The sequence below is a fragment of the Grampus griseus genome, assembly GCF_964374135.1.
Source record: "Grampus griseus genome assembly, chromosome: 16".
In the NCBI taxonomy this organism is placed as follows: domain Eukaryota; kingdom Metazoa; phylum Chordata; class Mammalia; order Artiodactyla; family Delphinidae; genus Grampus; species Grampus griseus.
Window position 1 is genome coordinate 77,249,955 of NC_139010.1, and position 24,550 is coordinate 77,274,504.

General features: G+C 37.7%; 1 protein-coding gene across 2 annotated transcripts in view; it reads left to right on the forward strand.

The window, feature by feature from the left end:
• The window catches only part of PLEKHA1 (pleckstrin homology domain containing A1), a 58,769-nt gene extending 38,233 nt beyond the window's left edge, over window positions 1-20,536 (forward strand). Inside the window, exons 6-13 of one of the 2 annotated variants that reach the window (XM_082674375.1) lie at window positions 2,213-2,338; window positions 7,337-7,480; window positions 9,031-9,099; window positions 12,570-12,634; window positions 13,241-13,304; window positions 15,402-15,491; window positions 16,736-16,776; window positions 18,084-18,420. In XM_082674375.1, the coding sequence (XP_082530501.1) occupies window positions 2,213-2,338; window positions 7,337-7,480; window positions 9,031-9,099; window positions 12,570-12,634; window positions 13,241-13,304; window positions 15,402-15,491; window positions 16,736-16,776; window positions 18,084-18,294 (810 nt within the window). In that variant the 3' untranslated portion in view covers window positions 18,295-18,420. Of the gene's footprint in view, window positions 1-2,212; window positions 2,339-7,336; window positions 7,481-9,030; window positions 9,100-12,569; window positions 12,635-13,240; window positions 13,305-15,401; window positions 15,513-16,735; window positions 16,777-18,083 lie in introns of both variants that reach the window. The other variant, XM_082674376.1, reaches the window with a different exon arrangement.
• Window positions 20,537-24,550: the final 4,014 nt, after the last annotated feature.

Genomic DNA, 24,550 nt, shown 5'->3' on the forward strand with positions numbered 1-24,550 from the left:
CACAAAACAACAGTCAGAACAATAAAGGATAGGGAAGCAAGGGAGAGGGGAAAAAGGCAATAGGCAATTAAACCAAGCATGTTCAATGTCTTTGACATTTGCCATCTGTCTAGGGAGGTCACTTTAAAAAAAGAAATGCAATTCTAAGTTAATTGTTGAACTGTAACATTGGAATTACGCTATACTTAGCATTTTATTTTATTATAAGGACAAATGAGAAGCAGTAGGTTTAACAGCATAGGGAAGGTTTTTTTTTTTTTTTTTTTGCGGTACGTGGGCCTCTCACTGTTGTGACCTCTCCCATTGCGGAGCACAGGCTCCGGACGCGCAGGCTCAGCGGCCATGGCTTACGGGCCCAGCCGCTCCGCGGCATGTGGGGTCTTCCCGGACCAGGGCACAAACCCATGTCCCCTGCATCAGCAGGCGGACTCTCAACCACTGCGCCACCAGGGAAGCCCAAGGATTTTTAATATACTGTCATTTCTAGAAGAAAAATGGAAAAACCAATGTAAATTTTAGTATATTTTTAGGGTGATATTAAAGGTATTTTTTAGGATATTCTCATGTATGATTAAATCCTCAACTTCTTGAGAGGGAATAGCCACTTTTTATATGGGTCACCTTTTAACAGCACATTTCAGCTAATACATAAGTTGAATAGATAATTCTGTCTCTGGTTTCAAATTCTTTTAATGCCGTTTTCTGTTCTTAAGGATAACTTGGCCACATTGTCAAAATAATTGAAATACATGATGCTGTTCATTAGAAAACACTGGGACTTCCTTAGCAAATTGTTTCTGGGTGCAGTGAACTTTATAGCCCTTTCATTCTTAAGTATTTTTGCAAATCTCGTCAAGTAAAATTCTGTCCATTATCATATTGCCTTTAAAAAGCACTCCAAAATGTGCAACCTCTTAGAAAAAAACTCTTAGAAGAATTCAGGCTTTCCCCTCCGGAATTCATTTCTCTTCTCTGCCTTTCTTGTTTCCTTCTTTCTTTTCTTTTTTTTTTAACTTAAAAAAAGTTTTTTTTATTTTTAAATTTTATTTATTTGTTTTTTATTTTTGGTTGCGTTGTGTCTTCATTGCTGCCCATGGGCTTTCTCTAGTTGCAGTGAGTGGGGGCTACTCTTAGTTGTGGTGCACAGGCTTCTCATTGTGGTGGCTTCTCTTGTTGCAGAGCATGGGCTCTAGGCGCGTAGGCTCAGTAGTTGTGGCACACAGGCTTAGTCACTCTGCAGCACGTGGGATCTTCCCGGACAAGGGCTCGAACCCATGTCCCCTGCATTGGCAGGCGGATTCTTAGCCCTGCGCCACGAGGGAAGCCCCCTTTCTTTTGTTTCTGCCCACGACTGGTATTGTAGTTTAAATATGGAGAGAGGGTAGAGGGTTGGCCTAAGGCCTGGGGAGAGTCATTAGGGGAAGCATCTAAAGGGACAGGATCCCCTGTCCTCGGGATGTTGCAAAATCTTGGGCAGGAATGGAGGAAAGGGAAAGGTAACAGCACAGAGAGGTAATACAATGTCAAGTGCTCTGATAAACTAGGGATGCAGTATAGCGGTTAAGTGTGGAAGAGAGTTACACGAACTTAGCTAGAAAGTGGAATAGCCAGGATCTAAACTTATGTTCCTGGGACTTCCCTGGTGACACAGTGGATGACACTCTGTGCTCCCAATGCAGGGGGCGTGGGTTTGATCCCTGGTCAGGGAACTAGATTCCCACATGCATGCCGCAAATAAGAGTTTGCATGCCACAACGAAGGAGCCTGTGTGCTGCAGCTAAGGAGCCCATGTCCTGCAGCTAAGGAGCCGGCAAGCCGCAAAGGAGCCCACCTGCTGCAGCCAAGAACCAGCGCAACCAAATTAATTAATTAAAAAAAAAAAACTTATGTTCCCTAATGCCCCTGAGCCTGTTTTCTTACTGCTACGGTGGCGATGCTCCCCCTATGCATAGGGTTGACAGGAGGGTTAAATGGGAAAATATATGAAATAGTACCTGCCCAAGTAAGCACTCAGTAAATGATGGCTGTGTCATAAAGTAATACTGTAAAAGAAAAATTAGTATGAGAACTTAAAGGGGTATTTGCATATACTAAAAATAATTTTTATATATGCCAATTATATATAAATTGATGATCAGTTGGAAATTCTGTGATAAAGAGGGTCTTATATATAATGCTTGTTGCAAAATGATTCATTGACTTACTATTTTAGGTACCAAAGCAGTCAGACTCACAACCTCATTCTGATAACCCAAGTCGCCAAGGTGAATGTGGGAAGAAGCAAGTGTCTTACAGAACTGACATTGTTGGTGGTGTGCCCATCATTACCCCAACTCAGGTAATAAATTAATTCTTCTATTGTGTGATGGTTTAACTACTGCATGTTGATTTTTGTATTGCTATCAAAAGTCAAGCAGTACATCTTTACTGAATTAATGCAATAATTAATACAAAAATTTTATATTTATTTCTTATTTCAGAAGTATATTTTTATTGTAAAATATCTGGAAAGCATAGATAAACAACATTTAACACTTTTCATGTTTTCTTCTGAGCCTTTCTTTGTACTTTTGCCCCTAGAAATGGGGATACTTTGTAAACAACTTTTTTCACTTACATCTCAAACATTTTCCAAGTCATCAAAAATTATTTCATGTCATTTTTCATGACTGTGTAGTAGTTTTGCCATGAATTTACTATAAATTACAAACCCTCTGTTGTTGGACAGTTCTTTTTCCTTCTCTTTCCTTTTTTCTTTTACAAACAATGTAAGTGTTGTAGGAAGGGGAACCCCTTCCAGGGCCCAAGAGTAGGCTCTTGTCTGACACCCGGCAATGAATTGTCTGAGGAGACACACGTGCTGACAAAGCAAGAAACTTTACTGGGAAGGGGCGCCCAGGCGGAGAGTGGCAGGGTAAGGGAACCCAGGAGGACTGCTCTGCACGTGGCTCACAGTCTCAGGGTTTATGGTGATAGGGTTAGTTTCGGGGTGGTCTCTGGACAATCACTCTGACTCAGGGTTCTTCCTGGTGGCGCGTGCATCGCTCAGCCAAGATGAATTCCAGTGAGAAGGATTCTGGGAGGTTGGTAGGGTATACGGACTGGCTTCTCCTCTGTCCTTTTGACATTTCCCGAATTCTTCTGGTTGGTGGTAGCTTGTTAGTTCTATGTTCCATACCAGGACCTCCTGTTGTAAGAACTCACGCAAGTGGTTACTATCGTGCCTGGCCAGAGTGGGCGGTTTTGGTCAGTGGCTCCCCTAACAGAAGTAGGAAAAACCCACTCCTCCTCCTGTGTTTCTCCTGTACTCTCACACTGCTACACTCACAACACTTCTGACACGAAATGAGTGGGTTTTTTCCCCTACACAAGCAATGCTGTGACACCAGCTGGGGGTCTGACAATTTATCTCAATTCTGACACTGCCTATCTGGATCCCACAGGTGAAGGGCTCAGTCCCACAGGACTGCCCCTCCACCCCCTTCAGATGTCAGTCGTAAGTCCACGTTGTTACCTGTGCTTCTGACTGATGGGCTATAAATTCGAGGTTCCTGTGGCCCCCTTATTGGGTTCAATTAGTTTGCTAAAGCAGCTCACAGAACTTAGGAAAACAGTTTAATTACTGTATACCTGTTTATTGTAAAAGGATATGATAAAGGATACAGATGAACATTCAGATAGAAGAGGTGTGTAGGGGAAGGTATGTGGGAAGGGGTGTGGAGCTTCCATGCCTTCTCTGGGTGCACCATTCTCCCAGTACCTCCGTTAATTCACTAACGCAGAAGCTTTCTGAATTCCATATTGTAGGGATTTTTATGGAGGCGTCATCACGTAGGCATGATTGATCATCCACTCTGTTTCCAGCCCTCTCCCCTCTCTAGAGAGTAGGGAATGGGGCTGAAAATTCCAAGCCTTTAATCATGACTTGGTCTTTCTGGTGACTATCCCCCATTCAGGAGTCCACCAAGAGTCACCTTATTAGAACAAAAGACATGCTGTCACCCAGGAAATTCCAAGGGATTTATGAACTCTTTGTCAGGAAGCAGGGTCAAAGACCAAATATTAGCACAAAAGATGCTTCTAGTGCTCTTATCACTTAGGAAATTACAAGGGTTTTAGGAGCCCTGTGCCAGGAAGTATGGGGCAGGTGGGGGCAATGAGATATTTTCCATTATCTCGTAAATGCTTTGATGAACATGCTTGTAGCATAAACTTTAGAGCCATAGATAATATGTTTTAAAGGATAAACTCCTGGAGGGAAAATTGCCAAGTCAAAGTATTTGTAAATATGTGTAATTTTTTAAACCTGTTTTTCTACAACCTGGCCTAGATGAACTAAACAGAAGACTGGAATTTTAAGTCAGTTCTATCCCCAAAGTACTGGTATGCTGAGTTAATTCTTACCCTTGGGTATTATGGAAAATATAAATTTATTTTAAAGTTTTTGATGAAATTAAAACTTGTATGCACTTAAATTTCTTGGGTTGCTCTTAAGTAAATGAGTTTGTAATGCAAATTAAATTACTGGCAATTGAGAAACTAAGAATTTTAAGGTAATTAATTGATATTGCCAATGTTAGGCATTTTCATTACCTGTGTGCCTTTTTGTACTTAAAAGCCTTATTAGTTAATTAATTATTGAGTGCTTTCTTTATGCTAGACAGAGGATATATGTACTAATGAGCAAAAATTCCCTGCCCTAATGGGAGGTTACATTTTTCACCAAAGTTGGATAAAAAATAAACTAGGAATTTGTGTGTGTGTGTATTTACTTTTTTAAAAAAGTAATGATTTTAACCTGTAAGACTTCTGGTTAAGATAGAGCTAGACTAAGCTGCTTTCACCTGTATTATGTCTTGTGTTGATAGAAGAGCTAAGACAATTTGTCTTTAGTTGTATTAAGATATTGTAGTTGTTTGTACCTGTGGCTGTCTTAATTTTGTATAGAATTAAGATTTGTGTTTTAATTTTGATATCGATTATTCAGTAGGTTCTAAGAGCGTATGGCAGGTGCAATATTAAAAAGATCCCAAAGAATTGTATTGCTTTATCATTTTACAATATAGTTTATTTAAAGTAGTATTTACTCATTATAAAAGCATTCAGATAACAGTAACAAAATGACATCTCATTTGCATGATTAATTTATTCAGTAACTATTGGTTTAGCAGGTTAAGTGCTAGGATTACAAAGTTAAGTACATAATTAGTGCTGTTGACCTGTCTAAATGTAGAACAGATAGAAAATTCCCTAAGATATGACTTGAGTACTTAGTTTTTCTCTTGAGATTTAGGAGTTCTTGAAAATACACCTTTGGTTGATTTGTAGAATAGATTGTCACCTGTGTTGTACGTTATAAACAAACAGCAGGCCAGTGCTTTGGGGAACATGAAAACTGTGTATAGTCAGGCTTTTAAAAGCACTGGACTGAACTGTGAAAAACAAATTAAAACTGTGAAACTTTTAGAAAATAGCAAAGGAGAAAATCTTGAGGATCTAGGACTAGGTGAAGAGTTTATAGACTGGACATCAAAAGCACAATCTATATAAAGGGAAAAAATTGATAAATTGAACCTTATCAACATTAAAAATGTTTTGTCTGTTGAGGATGAAAAGAAAAGCACCATGCTGGGAGAAAATATTTGTAAAACCGCATATACAACAAAGCACTTGTATCTAGAATGTATAAAGAACTATATCAAAACTCAATAGTAAAAATACCAAACAGTCCAGTTAGAAAATGGGCAAAATTCATGAACAGAGATTTCATCAAGAGATAAAAGATACGGGCTTCCCTGGTGGCACAGTGGTTGGGAGTCCGCCTGCTGATGCAGGGGACACGGGTTCATGCCCCGGTCTGGGGAGATCCCACGTGCCGCAAAGCGGCTGGGCCCATGAGCCACGGCCGCTGAGCCTGCGCGTCCGGAGCCTGTGCTCCGCAGCGGGAGAGGCCACAGCAGTGAGAGGCCCGCGTACCGCAAAAAAAAAAAGATAAAAGATACACAGGTGGCAAATAAGTGCTAGGAAGGATATTCACCATCATTAGCCAGTAAGGAAATGCAAATTAAGACCGCAATGAGATATCACCATATAGCTATCAGAATGACTCAACTAAAAATTAATGATAACACAAATGCTGACAAAGATGAGGAGAAACTGAATCACTCATACATAACTGGTGGGAATGTAGAATTGTACAGCCACTCTGAAAAGAGTTTAGCAGTTCTTTATAAAAGTAAACTTGCAATCAGTGTATTAACCTAGGATTTGCACTCCTAGGCATTTATCCTAAAGAAATGAAGACTTATGTTCACACGGAAACAGCGTGAATGTTCACAGCAGCGTTATTCCTAATAGCCCAAATGTGGTAACAGCCCAAGTGCCATTTCAGTGGGTGAATTAGCCAGTGGTACGTCCAAACCATGCATACTACTCTCAATGAGAAGGGTCAGACGGTTGGTACAAAGACCAACCTGGATGAATCTCCAAAGTGAATGCAGAGTGAAAAAAGACCATCTCAAAAGCTCACCTACTGTATGATTCCATTTATGTTAAATTCTCTAAATGTCAAAATAATAAAGATGGAGAACAAATTAGCGGCTGCCAAGGAACTGGGGATAGAAGCTCTAAAGGGGTAGCCCAGGGGATCCTATCGTGAACACTCTGTACATTGGCGCTGGTGGTGGTTACACAGATCTGGCAATAAAATCGCATAGAATGATATATACAGAGACAGTGAATGCATGTAAAACGGGTGAGATATGAAAAATTGCATAGAATGATATATACAGAGACAATGAATGCATGTAAAACGGGTGAGATATGAAAAATTGCATAGAATGATATATACAGAGACAATGAATGCATGTAAAACGGGTGAGATATGAATAAGGTCTGCAAAATGTTTCAGTGTCAGTTTTGATAATGTGCTATAGTTATACAGTTTCCCTGTTGAGGGAAACCGGTTGAAGGGTACATAGGACCTCCTGTACATTGTTTTTTTACAACTTCCTGTGAATCTTTATAATTATTTCAAAATTAAAAGTTATACCCCCCCATCCAGCGCCCCCCCCCCAGCAAAACAAAAACCAAAAAACACTGGTGGCAGGACTTTTGCAGAAAAAGAGAAATAGAAATCTGTGGTTTAATCAGTGGTATTGAAAGTTATGATTAAGTATCTCAAATTAATTAGAAAACTCTTTACTCCAAGATCCGTGTTTCTAACTGAACTAAGATGGATTTTAAGATTTTTCTACTAGAATGACACCGTGAACTACAAGTATGCTTTGAAGGTAAACAAGCAAAAAAGGAATATCTTTATTTTGCTTCATTTTAGAAAGAAGAAGTAAATGAATGTGGTGAAAGTATTGACAGAAATAATTTGAAGCGGTCACAAAGCCATCTTCCTTACTTTACTCCTAAACCATCTTCAGATAGTGCAGTTATCAAAGCTGGATATTGTGTAAAACAAGGAGCAGTGGTGAGTAGTTTAACAAAATATGTGAAGTAATGAAAAATGAGTATATATTAGCAAACTCTCAAAATGGGTTAGGGTTAGGGTTTGCTTTGTTTTTTGAAAGATCCAAAGTGAAAGACCAGCTTACTGACCAGGAGTCATCGGATAGAATAGGGGTTATTCTGTGTTCAAAACTCAGTGCTATTATTTTCTTGGTCTGTGGGTGGCTGGATAAGTTAATGCTTATTACCACTAACCTTCAATTTTAACTGAGCTTCCTAACAGCTTAAATTTATTCCAGAAAGTTTTTCTGTTGATTTTTTTACCCCCCTTGGGAATAGGTCAGGGAAAGGGAGCTCTAGTAGGGAGATTGGCAGGAAAGGGGAGACCAGGGGAGCAGGGTGTGGAAGGGTCACTTACTTGATACGGGGTTGGGCGACCCCAGTTGAAAACACTGAGACCTTGGGCTACTTACTTAACCTCTCAGGCTCTCAGTTTCTTTTTATGGAAAATTATATTATAAAACCTACCATCCAGAGGTCTTTTTTGAAAGATATAAATAGAAAGCACTTAGCATAGCACCTGGTCCTTAGTAAGAGCTATTACCTCTTGGCCCAGATATTCTCACACAACCAGATCCATAATGGTGAATTGTGGGACCACCAAGTAAATTTACCAGTGTTTATGAATCCAGAATACCTTTCTAAAATGTGAACTAAATCTATAGACTTTCATGAGAAAATAAACTTCAAAGTTTAAAAATAAAATTTTAAAAATTTCTGTGAGTAAAGAAGTACTTAAATGTCTACTGGCGGTTCTGCTTGACCTCACATCACTCCTGGCAAGTCTGATTAGCTTAGGTCAGCCAGAGGAAGGTTCTTTCAGCTCTAATTGTGTGATCTTCTTTAGGCTAAGGGAAATGAAGGTAAGGGCTGAAGGTTTTTCATTCCAGCATGTCTAGGGGTAAAATCAGAATTCTCATCAGGTCGAGTGTTAATTAGGGCTTTTAAAGAGACATTCCTTTCTTTTTGTTTTACTCTTAAATCCAAAATACTAACTAACCCTTAGAGATATTGAAGTACTTTCACAAAAGCTATATTTCATTGACAGAAGATATTTGTACAAAGCATATTCACTTTATTAAATACGTGTTGCTTTCCTTCTTAGTATTATAAAGTACCTGTAGAAGGATTCATGCATTTTACAGACGAGAAGCTTCATGTGGTTTAACAACATTTCCTGTGCTTGCTGTTGAACTCTTGGTGGCATTTACTTTGTGGGGGATGGGGAAGTGCCTTTTTTTTTTTTTTTAACTTTTAGAGCATAAAAAAAATAAGACCATATTATAAAATCATACAGTAAGAGCTGAAAGCCAGCCACCAGAGTTGAATTAGGAGTTCAAGGCCTGAGTAGCAAAAGAGATGAAATTTCCTGTATCTCCTCACTAAGGGATGGTAGTAAGGTTTTCCAGTGCTTGACATTTCTGATTGTGGGTTCATATCAGAATAATTAAGTTGTTATTAACATTTGACATTCTTAGAAACAAGTTTTATGTCTGTGTTCATCTCTGATAGATGAAAAACTGGAAGAGAAGATATTTTCAATTGGATGAAAACACAATAGGCTACTTCAAATCTGAACTGGTATGTTGCTGAGTCATGAATGTTGCTTTAAAAATATTTGACAAGTGTTACACTGTGGTGATTATATAATTTCTTGTCCTGTTTTCTATTTTTAAAATAATTAAAATCTGGTTTTGAGAGGTATATGCAGTTCAGTTTATTTTGTTGTGATGCTTTTGGTTAATGATATTTTTGTTAAATACATCTTAAATAAAAAGAGTGTATCTTCAAAGGCATTCTACCTTGAAAGAATTAAAAATATCAGAACCCCTCAGTCTATAGATTTCCTCTGAAGGCATTGGAGGAGGTGGTAGAAAGAATTAAGTCTCTGAAAGTCAACATTTGACCCTCTGATTTCTGCCTTCTCTTCCCTGCCCTCTCTTGATATTTTCTTTTCCATTTCAGATTGACTTTTAAGTTTCTTCATATAAGATATTTTTGTCCTATCTGAAGGTAGAATCAAAGATTGAAGGTCCATCTTTCACTTGTTTGAGTAACATCCTTATTTAAAATACTCCTGTCGTGTGACTGAGCTCTGCAATAGATTGTTGGATAAATTGAGTGCGATCCTACCTCTTCTTTTTATGGGACATTTGAGGGGGGAACCATACGTTTTATTTGAATGACGGTACCAGAGCAGCACTGTCCAGCTGAACTCTGCACTGATGGGAATGTTCCATTATCTGCATTGGCCACGTCTGCTGGTTACGTGTGGCTCTTGAGCACTGGAACTATGGCTAGTGCGACTGAGGAGCCTGACCGTATTTAACTTTAAAAGTAAAGCCGGTTGTATCTGGTATTCGTTAATTTAAATTCAAGTAGTTACACGTAGCTAGTGGCTACTCTATTGGACAGCAGAGCACTGGAGAATAGGAAGGGAATATTTAAGATTCATCTCAGGTGTCTGTTCTTCTGGAAGGCTTTTGGACTCTGGATTTCGTGGCTTCTCTTTACATACATGGAAGCTGATGCCCACACCTGTCATGATACTTCCCACTGGCTTTTGTAATTGTTTGCATACTTGTCTTTACCAGTTAATTGCATGAGCTTCTTGAGAGCAAAGATTCTCTTTTGTACCCTTTTATGAACACAGCACCTGGTACTTAGAAAATAATCAATAAGTGTTTTTGAATGAATAAAAAAATGACATAGCATAACAAGAATAGCCATTTTAGCATGGGACCCTTTCTTAGACTTCAAAACCTAAGAGCCTCAGTTGGAAGCAGTAGTTATTTGGTTCAAAAAGTACCAGCCTTGGTGTCTCAGAAGCTACCCTTGTGCTTGGTTGGCAGGTTGATTCGTTGCTTTCGGTTAATGCCAGTCCTCTGGGAGGAGTCCTTCCTGCACCAGACGTTCATTGAGCTCTCCATGGCCCTGGTGCACTGGGAACTGGGAATAAAGAGGGCAGTCAGTGATGTTCTGGCCTTCAGGAGTTCAGTTTTACCAGAGAAATTGACATGTCCCCTTGTCATCCACAGTAGTTATAATGAGACAAGAACTATTATAGAAATATTTACTATAATTTGAAAACCTGCATGTGGATATTATGCTATAAAGTTTGAGATGAAAGAATACTTGAACTATCATAGGAGGTAGGGAAATTATATTATGTGTATTCAGGAATATGTTAAGTATTTAGCAAACACAGATAAAGCTGAACACTTTAAATATAATTATTGACCTTTGTCAGTTACTAAGATGCACATCCCCTCCCCCCGTTTTAACATTTCTGAAATCTTCAGGTCTCTTAGGGATGCTGAAGGTGAGGGAGCCAGGCAGCAGCTGTGCTGTGTTGTCATTGCCTGTGTGTGCACAGCACCTTTGGGTAAGATCAGAAGACACCAGCACCAAAACCTGCAGAAAAGGGTGCTGGCAGCTGGAAGAAAATCTCAGGGACACAGTGGGAGATTCTTAGGAAATGCTGTAGTATCACCAGTGCTCTTTCTGGCCCAGAGAATAGTATGGAGTGAAAAGCACTGCGATTGATGGCTTCTAGTCAGAAAGTGAGCTGGGGTCTGAATGTGAGGTTTTAAAAAACCTTAACCCATTTATTTTGCCTATTTTTATATATGCTCAAGGATAATATATGATAAAAGTTGATGTTTAAAGTATAAAAGGGCTCTTTTACAAAACCTTTTGATCATGGAAAAGTTTGAACATAAAGTAAATAGATAGAATAGTATTCTGAACCCCTATATAGCCATCACCCAGATCTCATAATTATCAACACATGACTAGTTTTGTTTCTTCTGTACCACCACCTACTTCTCCCTTCCTATTTTGAAGCAAATATTAGGCATATCATTTCATCTGTAAATATTTTTGTATGTTTCTCTGAAAGATAAGAATTTAAAAGTTTCTTTCAGTAGGTATAAAAGATTTCAGCAGACAAGAAAAACTGGAGAAAATATTTAATAACATATATCACAGATAAAACATTAATATCTGTAATATGTAAAGAACCTTAAAAGTTGGGGGATCCTTCGTCACCCTGTTTTCCCTCTTTTCCTCCCATCAGTTCCTTACAATTCAGATGTAAATTTTCTAGGCGAGGCACATCAGTGCAGGTGTCCCAGGTGGTGGTGCAGGAGCAGGAAGGAGTGTCTGGAGTGGCAACCAGTGTGGGCGGCCAGAGCCACGCAGATGAAGAGGCCGTCCTAGAGCTTACCTGCAAATGAGTTACTTTCTAAAACTTAAAAAATAGATTTTGGTTTTTTAAAAAAGTGTTCAGCCATGGTTTAATTATTTTCTTAGTACTGCATAAAGTAATGGTATGTCTTAAACTCATGGTGTCGTTTTCAGTGAAATACAGTGTATAGTATTTCATGAAATGTTTACTGTAAGTACTGTGCTAACTAGGAGCTAGTTATATCTTATGTGTGAACCTTATATCTAGTTTTGTAACCTTAGGTGAGGTACTTAATATGGCTAATCCTGTTTCCTCAGGTGAGTAATAGTGCATGTATTCTAGGGTTGTGGAAAGTGAGATAACACATTTAAAACATAGCAGATGTCCCGGCACTTAGTAAATGTTTAATAAATTGTGCTTGTTAAAATGATGTGTTCATATAAAAGTGATATTCCTAAAATGACAAATTTAACTCAAAGAAGCTGGGTATTCACTACTCTGGTACCCTCTGTATGAAAATAACATTCCAAAATAGGAAGTACTCCACTTACTGGGTATATAGGGGTTCACCAAGGAAAAGTCTGGTGGTTAATGGTTTTTAATAAGCTACACTGTCATTTAGCGCATAAATAATGTGAACATGGGTTATATGCCAGTTTCCTTGTTTCAAATCACAGTGTGTATCAGGTTATAGTATTTGAGCTATTCTGATGCTGGATGGTTCAAGAAGGTAGATTTATGTCTTAGATGTGCTTCAGGAAAGAAGCATGATTTTCGCATAGACCTCTAAATAAAACAACTAATGCTTAAAAGCATTTTAAGAATATATGTCATGTATCTGTTTATTTGCTTTTTTTGACAGGAAAAGGAACCTCTCCGCGTAATACCACTTAAAGAGGTTCATAAAGTCCAGGAATGTAAGCAGAGGTAAGCACCACCTCTGACTTGGTGTCTGACACAACTTATTATTACACAATATATAATTCCTTAGTTTAATTGATGTACTTACAGATGATACTTTTCTGTGTTATTGCTAGTGGGTTATGCTAAAACTTTCAAAACCTTCAGATGAAACAGAGTATTGAGATTTTTTTGTTTGAAAACTACAAATTAGGAAACAGTTCTTAAGCTTATTAATGGAAAGGACAAAATTTAAAGTGAACAGCTATCGTATTTGACAAATTGATGTATTATTAATTCTAGTATTTCAGGGTTGCTGCAATAGAGCTTTGTAAGAATGTTAACTGTGCCATTGTTTCTTTGAGCAAACTGATTTCTTCACAGTTGAAAACTTTGAATTTTAAAGTTGTTCTATGAACCTTTCTAAAAATACATACAACTATATAAAATATGTAAAATTTAATGCAAAAATAAATTGGAAAACGATCACTTAGTATTTCTCAATTAAATCAGTATTTTATCTCTAATATTTATTTTCTCATTGACACATATTTGGTACTGGGTAAAGAAGTGAAAGGAAACTATCAAACAACTGCTATTTAAGTACAATTGGAAAATTTTTTTTGTTAACAGTGACATAATGATGAGAGACAACCTCTTTGAAATTGTAACATCGTCTCGAACTTTCTATGTGCAGGTAGGATACTTCTTTGGAGATTATAGATCCTCCTAACAAGAAATAAATAATTTTAGAGGTGAAATAAACATAAATAAATGTGTTGCTCATAAAAATAAGCAAAAAATATGACAAATATAATTGCCAATTTAATAAAAAATGTTATATGTAAGATTATTGGCAGGTCATATGTTCAGCCAATAGGGGTATTCTTTGATGGAATTAAGTTTTATTTGGAGGAAGGGAAATGCTATTTAAGTTAGATGCTAAGTGTACTTTCAATTTGGATTATTTTTGCACATATTTTGGAATTTTAATTATATCACCTTTTGGTAATTTTATAAGAAGGGGGGCTCGAATATCCATAATAAAAGTACACAGTATATCGTATCATTTCACTAATGGTAGATAGTATCCTATGTTTAAGTTTAAAATACACTTTTTACTTAACACATTTATTTAGATTAGAAGTTTTTTAAAAGAACATTTGGTTTTGTTTTATAAAAGTTACTACATATGCTTATTGCAGAAAATTTAGAAAATACAGAAATATGAAGAAAAAATGTTTTATAAACCATGTAGAATTCCACATTCAGGCAACCATTCTTTTTTTTTCCTTTATTAGAGCGTATATTTTTATAACAAATGGGATTATATGATATCAATATAGTGTTATATCCTATTTGTTTACTATATTATAGCCATTTTTTTCTACGTCGAAAATTCTCTTGGGCTTCCCTGGTGGCGCAGTGGTTGAGAGTCCACCTGCTGATGCAGGGGACACGGGTTCGTGCCCCGGTCCGGAAGATCCCACATGCCGCAGAGCAGCTGGGCCCGTGAGCCATGGCCACTGAGCCTGCACGTCCGGAGCCTGTGCTCCACAGTGGGAGAGGCCACAACAGTGAGAGGCCCACGTACCACACACACACACAAAAAAAACCAATTCTCTGAAAACCTTTTAGAACTATGCTCTCTTATATGAATGTTTCACAATTAAACTGTTTCTCTACTGTACTGTTACTGATCACTCATTTACATAGTTTTTGTACATTTACTGTGATTTAATGTGGTAGTGCACATTTTGTGCATAAATTTGCCTGAATTTCTTACTTCTTTACAATACGTTTTTAGATCGAGGATAACTATCAGAGCGTGAGCTTTTTTAAACCTCTTTATTTTGCCAAATTGACTTCTAGACTGGTGCTCCTGTTTGTAGTGAATGAAAGTATACTCTGCCTTTGCCTACTTTGAGTTTTTCCTTTTAAAAACTCTTTGTTAATATCATTGGTTCAAAAATATTACTTGTATCTTTAAAATTTTTAAACTACTAGATAGTAGAATCCAGAAGTAAAGGGCAGTACCTCTCCACCCCTCTGAGGGCCTTGTTTAATTGGATTAAAGTCATAGTAAGGTTTTTAATTTACATTGGAAGTCATGGTCCTATCAAGGAAGATGATGCTTTGGAATATGATGATTTAGGGTATTGTTAGAAATTATTATTTTATTTATTTATTTATTTTTTTTTTGCGGTACACAGGCTGCTCACTGTTGTGGCCTCTCCCGTTGCGGAGCACAGGCTCCGGACGCGCAGGCTCAGCGGCCATGGCTCACGGGCCCAGCCGCTCCCGCGGCACGTGGGATCTTCCCGGACCGGGGCACGAACCCGTGTCCCCTGCATCGGCAGGTGGACTCTCAACCACTGTGCCACCAGGGAAGCCCTAGAAATTATTTTTAGAAAAATAACATATAAAATGATGTCACAGTGGATTTTTAACTGCACAATTACATAAATATTCATCTTGAAAATTCAAACAATATAGCAGTAGAAATGAGAAGATCTTTCTTTGACTTCTTCCTCTTCTTGTTTTCTCTCCATAATTATTCATATTGACACTTTTTGATGTGTCTCATCTTAAAACATTACATGCCCAACTTACATCTCTGTAAGTTACCCAGCAAAACCTGGTTTAAAAAAGTGATTTCTAAAAGTTTTTGGAAACCATTGCCTTAGAATGATTTTGTTGTTGACACTGTTAATTACCAAAATGAATACATTGGATTTATAGACATAGGAGCTGATTTTGAGGAAAAATTGAATGAATCCTTCCTTCCCCTTAGGCTGATAGCCCTGAAGAGATGCACAGTTGGATTAAAGCAGTCTCTGGTGCCATTGTAGCACAGCGGGGACCTGGCAGATCAGCGTCTTCTGTATGTTTCCTGTTCTCTGGGGTGATACTCCCTTGGGTCCCCTGATCCTGTCAAGTTATTTTTCTTCCTCTCCCCCTAATCCTTTCAGTTTCTTTCTGTTTTGAGATTTATCTGCATGTTGACTTTCATACCAAGTGGACTTGCAAAAAAAATAATGCATTTCTAATTTAATGCTTCCTGTAGTGTTATGTATACATAACTTTCTGTGCATTGTATTGTCTTAAATGCACAAGCAGGGCAACTAAAGAATGAACATTTCCTTGTTTTGTTTTAGGAGTTCTTACTTGTCAGTAGGTCCAGATTTGGTATAATTTTACCAATTCTTAGTATGGTATTTGGCCTAATCATGTGAGGCACCTTTAGTTGTAGCATTACACAGTTTTGTGAAGGTCTCAATTTCCTTTTTGCTTCCTATGATTTCAGTTTAGGTTTTTGCCTCACTAGTGCTGGAAGACAGTTGAGCAGCTGGAACTTTAAATAGAATCTAGTGTTCTCAGTCAGTATTTTCCATTTCATTCTCATTTTTTACTAGGTTAATTTAAAAGGCTGCTTTTTACTATCTTAATTATCTTTTTGGTAGTATAATAATAAAATTAAAACAGCTAAACATTCTCAGTAAGGAAAATGTCTTTACTTTTTAATTTATCATGTACAAGTTCATCATATAGGAATAAGATTTAGCTTTGGAATACTTTGGCCACTGATCTCTGATCTGAAAATACAAATTCTACTAAGGAATGAAGAACTTTCAATCACCTTGAAGTGCAGCACATTGGTCTGCAGAAGGTGGTCTAACGTGGAGCATGAGAGCCTTTAGTATCTAGACTCATTGATGCTGGATAGTCTGCACTTCCAGTATTTTCCTGCATTTCTAGTATTGCAGTAATATTGTCTTTTAATCGTTTCTTGTTAGAAATGACTCTAGATCAGTAAATACAAATCCATTTTTCTCACTTTTAAAGTTATTCTTCTTGTATCCTGTTTGGAATGTCTCAGAAATTATTTTCATAGGTGTTAATTTTGTAACTGCCTGTGTTTTATGTGACCTTTTCAGCAGTCAAGTATGAGACTCTCTGCAAAAACAATGTCTGTTGGGAAGAGGAAAAGTTGGAGAAGGGCGTTTGTGTTTTGTGCTTTGTGGTGGGGGCAGATTGGACTCTCTAAGCTGTAACTATCAGCGGAACTTTCTCTTCCCCCCCTCCAGTACAGGTTAACTCTAATCTTAGCTTTGCACTGTGTTCCAGATGCGGCAGGCCAGAAGGCTGTCGAATCCTTGTATACAGAGGTATACGTCCAGAACTGGGGAATGCAGCACGTATGTGGGCTCTCACGCAAACGTGCCTTCTTACTAGAGGGCCTGGACTTACTCACTACTTAACAACTGATTCTGGAAAGTTGAGTTAACTAAACTGCCTTCTGCAGTTATCATAACTGACTTTGTCAACACTAACGCAAACTATTTCACTACAGTTATCAGGTTGGATACGGATATTAATAAATAAATAATAAAAAAAGAGACAACTTTACTAATTTAAAAAGTCATATCTACTAAAGCTTAATTTACTGAATTGCCACAAGTTTCAATTTCTGTATTTCCTGTATTTTGAAATTTTTTATACTACACCACTTAAAATGCACCTTTGTGGTAGCAGTTTGCTCAAACTCACAGGTGCACATGCATTGGATAAACTCCACATTAGTATAGTGTGCATGGTGTATTAAATCTCAGGGGAAATTTAGCCATCTAATGGGAATCTAGAGTGTTTTGTAGCACTTTGTTTTCAAAGCCACTAATGTCACAAATGAACACAATATACTAGGAGCTATATGGCAATGCATTTGGAATGGTCATATTTCAGGCTGTCTTCAGATTTGGTTTAGTTAGAAGCGTATTGAAATTAATATTCACAACTGAAATTATTTCACCACAGTTTTAATAAATGCTTAAATATGTACCCTTCTCTGCCTTTAAAATCTTAAACCATATGAATGTATGCCATATGCAGAAATAAATGCCATTAAATAAGAAGTGAAAAGACTATGATATTATTGGTTGCAGTGAAATTCAGGGAACCAAAAACTTAAGTTCGTGAGGCTGACAGACAAAATAATAGGTTTGAAAAATGTTGAGTTTTGCTTATTAAAGAGATAATGGCCTTTTATTTTTATATTCTGCATTTTCATTTTTTAATCTTTCTAAAATGTGTGGGATAATTCCTAGTGTTTATTGAGAATAAACTCTTAAATAAAATGGTAAAGCTGGTAGGCCCGCTGTTAAACACAGTTCAGTTGCAGTTGGCACACTGCATTCCCCTTTAGGCTGAGTCTTCAGTGTCAGCTACGAACTTTGGCTTCAGAAAAAAGAACTGTTGTTCTTACTGGGCGTGGTTGTTGGCTGTCAGCGCTCTAAACTCACTCCTAAAACTGCATTGCTTTGGGTAGGAACTTGCACATGTACGCTGCATGGCTCATGCTTCTGCTCTGTGTGTGTGTGTTTTGTTCTGTTTGTTTTTCAGAGAATAAAGTCTCACACTGAGTTACTAGCCTTGCCGTTAATGATTGCCCGTGTCTGATCAGCACCCCTCTTTGCAGGAGCATTCCCGCTGTCCTTCCGAACCCAAACACGCTCTCCTCTCTGCCGGTGCCACAGCAGCCACCCCGCGATCCACAGCCTCTCGCAGCGACTCTCTGGTCTCAAGCTTTTCCATGGAGAAGCGAGGATTTTACGAATCTCTTGCCAAGGTCAAGCCAGGGAACTTCAAGGTCCAGACTGTCTCTCCAAGAGAACCAGCTACCAAAGTGACTGAACAAGCTCTGCTAAAACCTCAAAGTGAAAATGGCCCTCAGGAACAAGATTGTGACCCCGTGGACTTGGATGACGCAAGCCTTCCAGTCAGCGATGTGTGAGATGGAAGCACGTGGAGCCTGACCCGCCTCATCCGCCCTCAGTGTCCTTTCAAGAGGCTTCTCGCCAAAGATGATAAAGGGGAAAGGGGCTTTAATGCATATAGTGTACTGCCTCATCGATGTTCTCTTTATAAGCTGGTAAGCCAAGAAGCTAGGGTGTGGCCAAACTCAATGCAATTTCTTTAAAAAAAGAAAGAAAGAAAGAGAAAAGCCCGACGAAGTATCTCAGTATCAGCTGTCTGAAGCTTTGTTCTCATTGGGATGATAAAAGTGTGTGTGATATTTTTTCCAAGCGAATTTGACAATTTAAATGTTTCACAATTTAAAACATGAAAAATGCTTATTAATTATTTTGGTTGTTTTAAAAATGCTACTGTGACTTCCAATTAAATGTTCAATCTCTACACATTCTTACCGGTTAATATTATTGAATGGAGTATTGCCAGACAAAAGGATCTAAACTCACGACGTCTGTGGTGCTGTAACATTTACAGTGCAGTGTGGGCAGTTCTGAAATGGTAGCCATGTTTGATGCTCTGGGTCTCAAGGTGAGCTGTGAGTTTTGCATAGAGGATATTATTGGACAGTTAGTGAGGGTCGTGTGTTGTACTGGGATGGAGAGAAGGGGAGAATTAGAATTCAAACAACCGTATCTCGGACATTTATTTGTAAAAGCTTAAGACGTGCAGCAGTCATTGCTTTATTCAGTGAAAATTATTTGATACGAAATTTCTTGGAGATCTGATTTTCTTGTCAGAGTTTTGTAAAATAGTTCTTATTTCTATATTTGGATCAGTGAAAGACCTCAAGTTTATGTGTAAAGACATACTGCCCTTAGTCATGCGATTGTAACCTCTGTGTTTTGTCACTAATAGCCTGTATTCAAGTGCCTGTGTTTTTTCATCTTGTTTAGGAATATTTTGAGATTAATGTGCTCAAAACCCCTACATGATTGGTTTTAAACTATTAGGATAAAATTAATTTTCAGTAGCATAGGTTAATGTACTAAATAACATACCATTTTGTGTTAGAGATACCAGAATGTTGTTATTCTACTATCTGTGCAATATATGTTTTAAAACACATATTTGACTTTACATTTAATCATGGGGATATCATAAGTATAAGCACCTCTCTAAAAGATCGTTAGTTTCAGGTGTTGAGTAATAGACCAGTTTGACCAAGTACTGTTTTTACGGTTCATTCTTAAACATTTGCTTTAAGAAAATAGTCTTGAATTTCACGTGCTGCTATTTTTATGATATTTTGCCGTATTACAGTACTGTGTTGTTTTGAATTCGTAAATGTCACTGTTTCTCCTTTTCATTTTCTAAGATGACTTCTTGTTTGAGAAAGAGAGGGGAGGGTGGATTTCTTATTACAGTCGTGGGGTCCAGAGGTTACTGTCTATTATACTAGAATTATCATAGCATCACTTTAAAAATCCGAATGCATCAAGAATGCACCACTCAACATTTTTATTCATAAGCTAATATTTTTAGAAGTTGTATTTAGATTCTTCCTTTTTTGCAGCTACACTTGAGAATGATAGAATGAAAAGGTTTTAAGTAGTTATCGCTTTCTCTGCAGACATATCCATTACAGCGGCTCCTTTAGAAAGCTCTTGTTTCATGAACACACCTAAGAAGTCTTGTGTAGACAGTTGGCTATTTCAGGAGCCTAATGCTGTTTTCTTTGGTACAGCTTTTACATTGCATGTTCATGTTAATATTTTGGTATTGGTAATTTGATATATTCCATAGTGGCAAAATATTAGCTCTATTTTGGGACTTTTTATAGAACTACCCTTGTATAAAATAGCACAGGGAAATGGTCTTGTGATTGTCAGAGTCTCCTAATATTTATCTCAATACTTTTATAATTCTATGAAAATTATTTAATTATTTTAAAACTTATACTTTTCCTGTAAATATGTCACATCTGAATTGTCAAAGAATTACTTTGAATACCTTAATATTTGCTGCATTTTTTTCTGTATATATAACATGTCTTCTTTCAGAATGGGAATATATGTGTGCTTCCCATTGTTTACTTTTATGTCTGACATCTTTATACATCAAACTGGTTGAACACTGTAATGACTTGAGAATAAATTGCTCAGAATTAATTCTAACTTATTTCTCATTTGGTCTGGTTCAGTTCTTGTGTGAACAAGTAAATAGAACAAGTACAAATGTGTTTGGTTAATTGACTTGAATTTAAGGGCAGATTATTTGGTAGACTTGGAAGGGTATAACTTGATATGAAATTGCACAAGGAAACATGAGTCTTTTTGGGGAAAAGAGCTTATTTTGCTTAATTAGAAAACGTGTTCTCAAAAGCAAAATCAATTATTCTGGCTTCAAAGCATTGTTTGAATCATCCAGGCTGCTTCTGCGGTGTTTGGTTATTGGTTAGATCGGTATGACACAAATAAGGATGAGTGCAGAGGACATACTGATCCCCAGGTGAGCTGTAGACCTGCACTCATAAAAATGCCCTGTTAAGTATTAGAGGCTGCTTCTTGCAAACCCACTGTTAGTAACAAGTAGTCCACACTTGCTGTGTATCCAGCATCTAGTAATAATGCAACTGGATAAAGGATATCTGTGTTGGTAATTTTTATTAACTGGTGCAACTTAATTTTCTTTCCCTGAGAAGTATTTTAAATGTTTTTATTTTTTTTTTTTAATGTGGAAGTTCTAAACTTTGTTGCTTTCACCAAAAAAAAAAATAAAAGATCCCTTTCTCAGCCATTTTTTTACTTCTAGTTAAAGTAGTGCTGTGTCTTTATCAGAAGTTCTAACAGTTGGTGAGGCAGGAAATGTTTGTATAAAACTGGAATGACATACCAGCTTAGTACCAGACTTGGTAAGAATCTTCCTTGTCATGGGAGGTTTGACAGTCCACATATGACGCAGCGAAAAATACACTTAGATGGGTTCGTATTTTCCATTTGCAAACTTCCCTGTGAAGCAGATCCAGAATTGGTTATTTGTATATGTTATTTTTTAATGACTTAACGAAAATTGTATTTTTGTCAAACCTCACGTAAGACATGTATTGAAAATATTGCTGAATTAGAGTTAACATTTACAATTTTGACTGACGAAATCCTAGCGTTTTATTTTTATGACATAACGTGAATAGTGCCTTACTATGGTATATTCATGAAGTAATAGCGCCACCTTCTGGTTACATCATTGTTAAATTTGAAATCTCGCTATTTCACTCAAAATTAGAGAAGATACGTAATTGCCTAGGATAGTTTGGAAATTAATATAAAACTTAAGTCACCATTTGTGACTGACTTCTTTAATAAACCTTTTATTTGGAGATAACTGTAGATTCCCATGTAATTGTAAGAAATAATACAGGGCTCTTGTCTACCCTTTTTACTCAGTTTTACCCAATGATAACATTGAAAAACTATAGTAAAATAATATAACCAGGATATTGATACTGATGTGGTCAGGAAACAACAATTCCATCATCACAAGGATCTCTCATTGTGGCCCTTTTAGAATCACATTTACCTCCTACTTTACAGGTTTGGAAATAAAAGTCAGTTGTTTAAAATCACACTAGGTTTACAATCCAATCTTTTTTATTTCAAGGTCTGGGCTCTTAACCATTATGGTACTGCTGCCTCAGTAGAAGTCTTGAAAATCATTCTTTGTTTATATTGTACTATCTCCAAATTAATAAATGAGTTGAATTTTCATTCAATCTATTTTCAATATTTTTCAGAACCATAATATTTTAAATGATATTCTTTATGCATGCATTTAAATTTAACATTTGAGAATCGATAGTAGATAAATATCCTGATCGTAACCTCCCGGAGAGGTTTTTAGCCCTGACGTTTGACATGTAAATTAATAAGGTTATCAGAATAAGGATTTTAAAATAGCTTTATTTTAGGTTGCCAGATTCTGGAATTGGAAGGAGTTGCAGAAACTGGTTATACACTGGGTATAGGGTAAGAGTGAGGTGTTTTTCCATGTGAAGAAACTTTTGACCTTCTGATGAGGTCTTGGGCCAAATGGGTGTCCAGTGTTACAATATGCAGTGCACAGGAAACCTAAGAAAAAGATGACACCCACAAGGAATTTGCTAAAAGAAATATAAAGTGTAATATGTGATCAAATCAGTCATGGAAAACTACACATCCAGAGACTGAGATGGTAATGGTGGAGTGGGTAATAAGAGAAGCATAGTGATGGAGGGGATTTGGAAAGGTCCCAGAAGAGAAAAAGTCCTTATAAGTAAAAACTATGTGACATGACAATAAATTTGGAAATGATGATTTGGAATTTGAAGTATCCAGATTCGTGCATAAAATTTAAATTGTTCTCTTGAAGTTTCATTGCCTCTTTCTCCCTTCGAAATGAGAGTACTTTTACCTGTCATACTGGTTTTCTTCAGCATTGGTCGGCATTGGGGCAGGAGAGAAAGAGTGGGTGGGAAATGTGGGGATCTTTCCATGATTTAGGAACTTAACCACATCAAAACTCACTTTTGCCTGGCTTTGGTACCTTCACGATGTGAACTTAATCTCTTCCCTGTGGAACCTTATTATTTCCAAATAGAGGCCATTGGTCCCAGTGACATCTTTTCCTTTGTGACTTTCATATGCATTGTGCTCCTTGTCATGGTTCATGTTATCACTCATGTTACCCTTTCTTCTCACTCTCCTTTTGCCTGTCTGTATTTCCAAAGTGGAAGATTTCCTAATGGATTAGAAATGGCGAGTGAAGGGAAGTGAGGCTTCAAGGATAATGGCAAGTTTTTTGGCCTGGACAACTGGAAGAACAGAGAGCCCTTGAGCTGAGGGGCAAAGGTTGCAGGTAGAGCAGGTTTGAGGGCAAAGGTTGCAATTGCAGTATTGAGTGTGATGGTTTGAGATGCCTATTAGATACCAAGGAGAAAGGTCAGGAAGGCTGTTGGATATACAAATTTGGAATTGAGAGGAATCTTTATTGGAGATAAAAATTGGGGAGCCTTCAACATACTAGGTGCTATTCAAAGCTATGAGGCTGGATTACAGAGATGAAGAAAGGAGAAAAGGGGACCAAGGAACGGACAGGGTGCTCCAACATTAAGAGCTCAGGAGAGGAACTGGCAGTGGAAAATGAGAAGTTGTGACTACAAGTCAATTGGAAGCAAAGGACAGAAAATGAGTCAAGGAGGAGGGGCTCAGATGTGTCAAACGATGCTCACAGGTCTAGTAAGAGGCCGACTGAGAAATGACTGCTCGGTTTGGCAGTGTGGAGGCCATTGGAAATCTTAATAGGAGCAGTTTTGGTGGAGTGGACCAAACAGAACTATTGTGAGTTTTGCTGTAACAGGAGCAGAGAAATGGGATGGTTGCTGGTAGCCAAAGCGGATTCAATAATTTTTTGTTGTTTTTTTTAAGATAGAAAAAATAGTGGCCTTTCGTTGATGGGATGACCCAATAGCAAAAGGAGGATTGATGATGTAGGAGGTGGGGAGACTTGTTGGAACCAAGTCCGGGAGGAGATGAGATGGCATCTAGCACACCAGTAGAGGGCTTGGCTTTATTCAATGTGTCGGTGTTCTGTGGTGGGAGGGCAGAGTAAGTGGGTGCATGTGGAGGGAAGGAGACTCTGAAAGTCTGCTCGCCTCAGTCTCAGCAACTTAGGAAACAATCCTCAACGGTGAGATGGGGAAGACGGTTTTAGAGGTTTGAGGAGAGAATAGAAAGTGTGAATTGTCTCGGACTGTGGAAAAGGAATGGACTACGGAAATAGAGGACATCCTGGCAACACTTGAGCTCTGTGGTCATGAATTACCGTCTTAAATAACAGGCAATTGCAGTCATTTTTGTCATGCTCCTAACTTTAGTGGAAAGGCCTCTAGTGGTTCCCATTGAAGGGCATGGTGCTGGCTTTTGGGCTGAGGTGGGAATATTTTATCAGGTTAAAAAAGTATTCAACTGTTCATATTTTATTGAGCTTTTTTTAAAAATGAAGAAGGGTAGTTGAATTTTATCAAATATCTTCAATATCTGTGGAAATAATCTTGTTTCCCTCAATTAATTAGATCAGTTAATTTGGTGGATAACATTAATCCATTTCCTAATATCTATCATTACACTTCAGGAATAAGTACCATTTGGTCAGGATGCA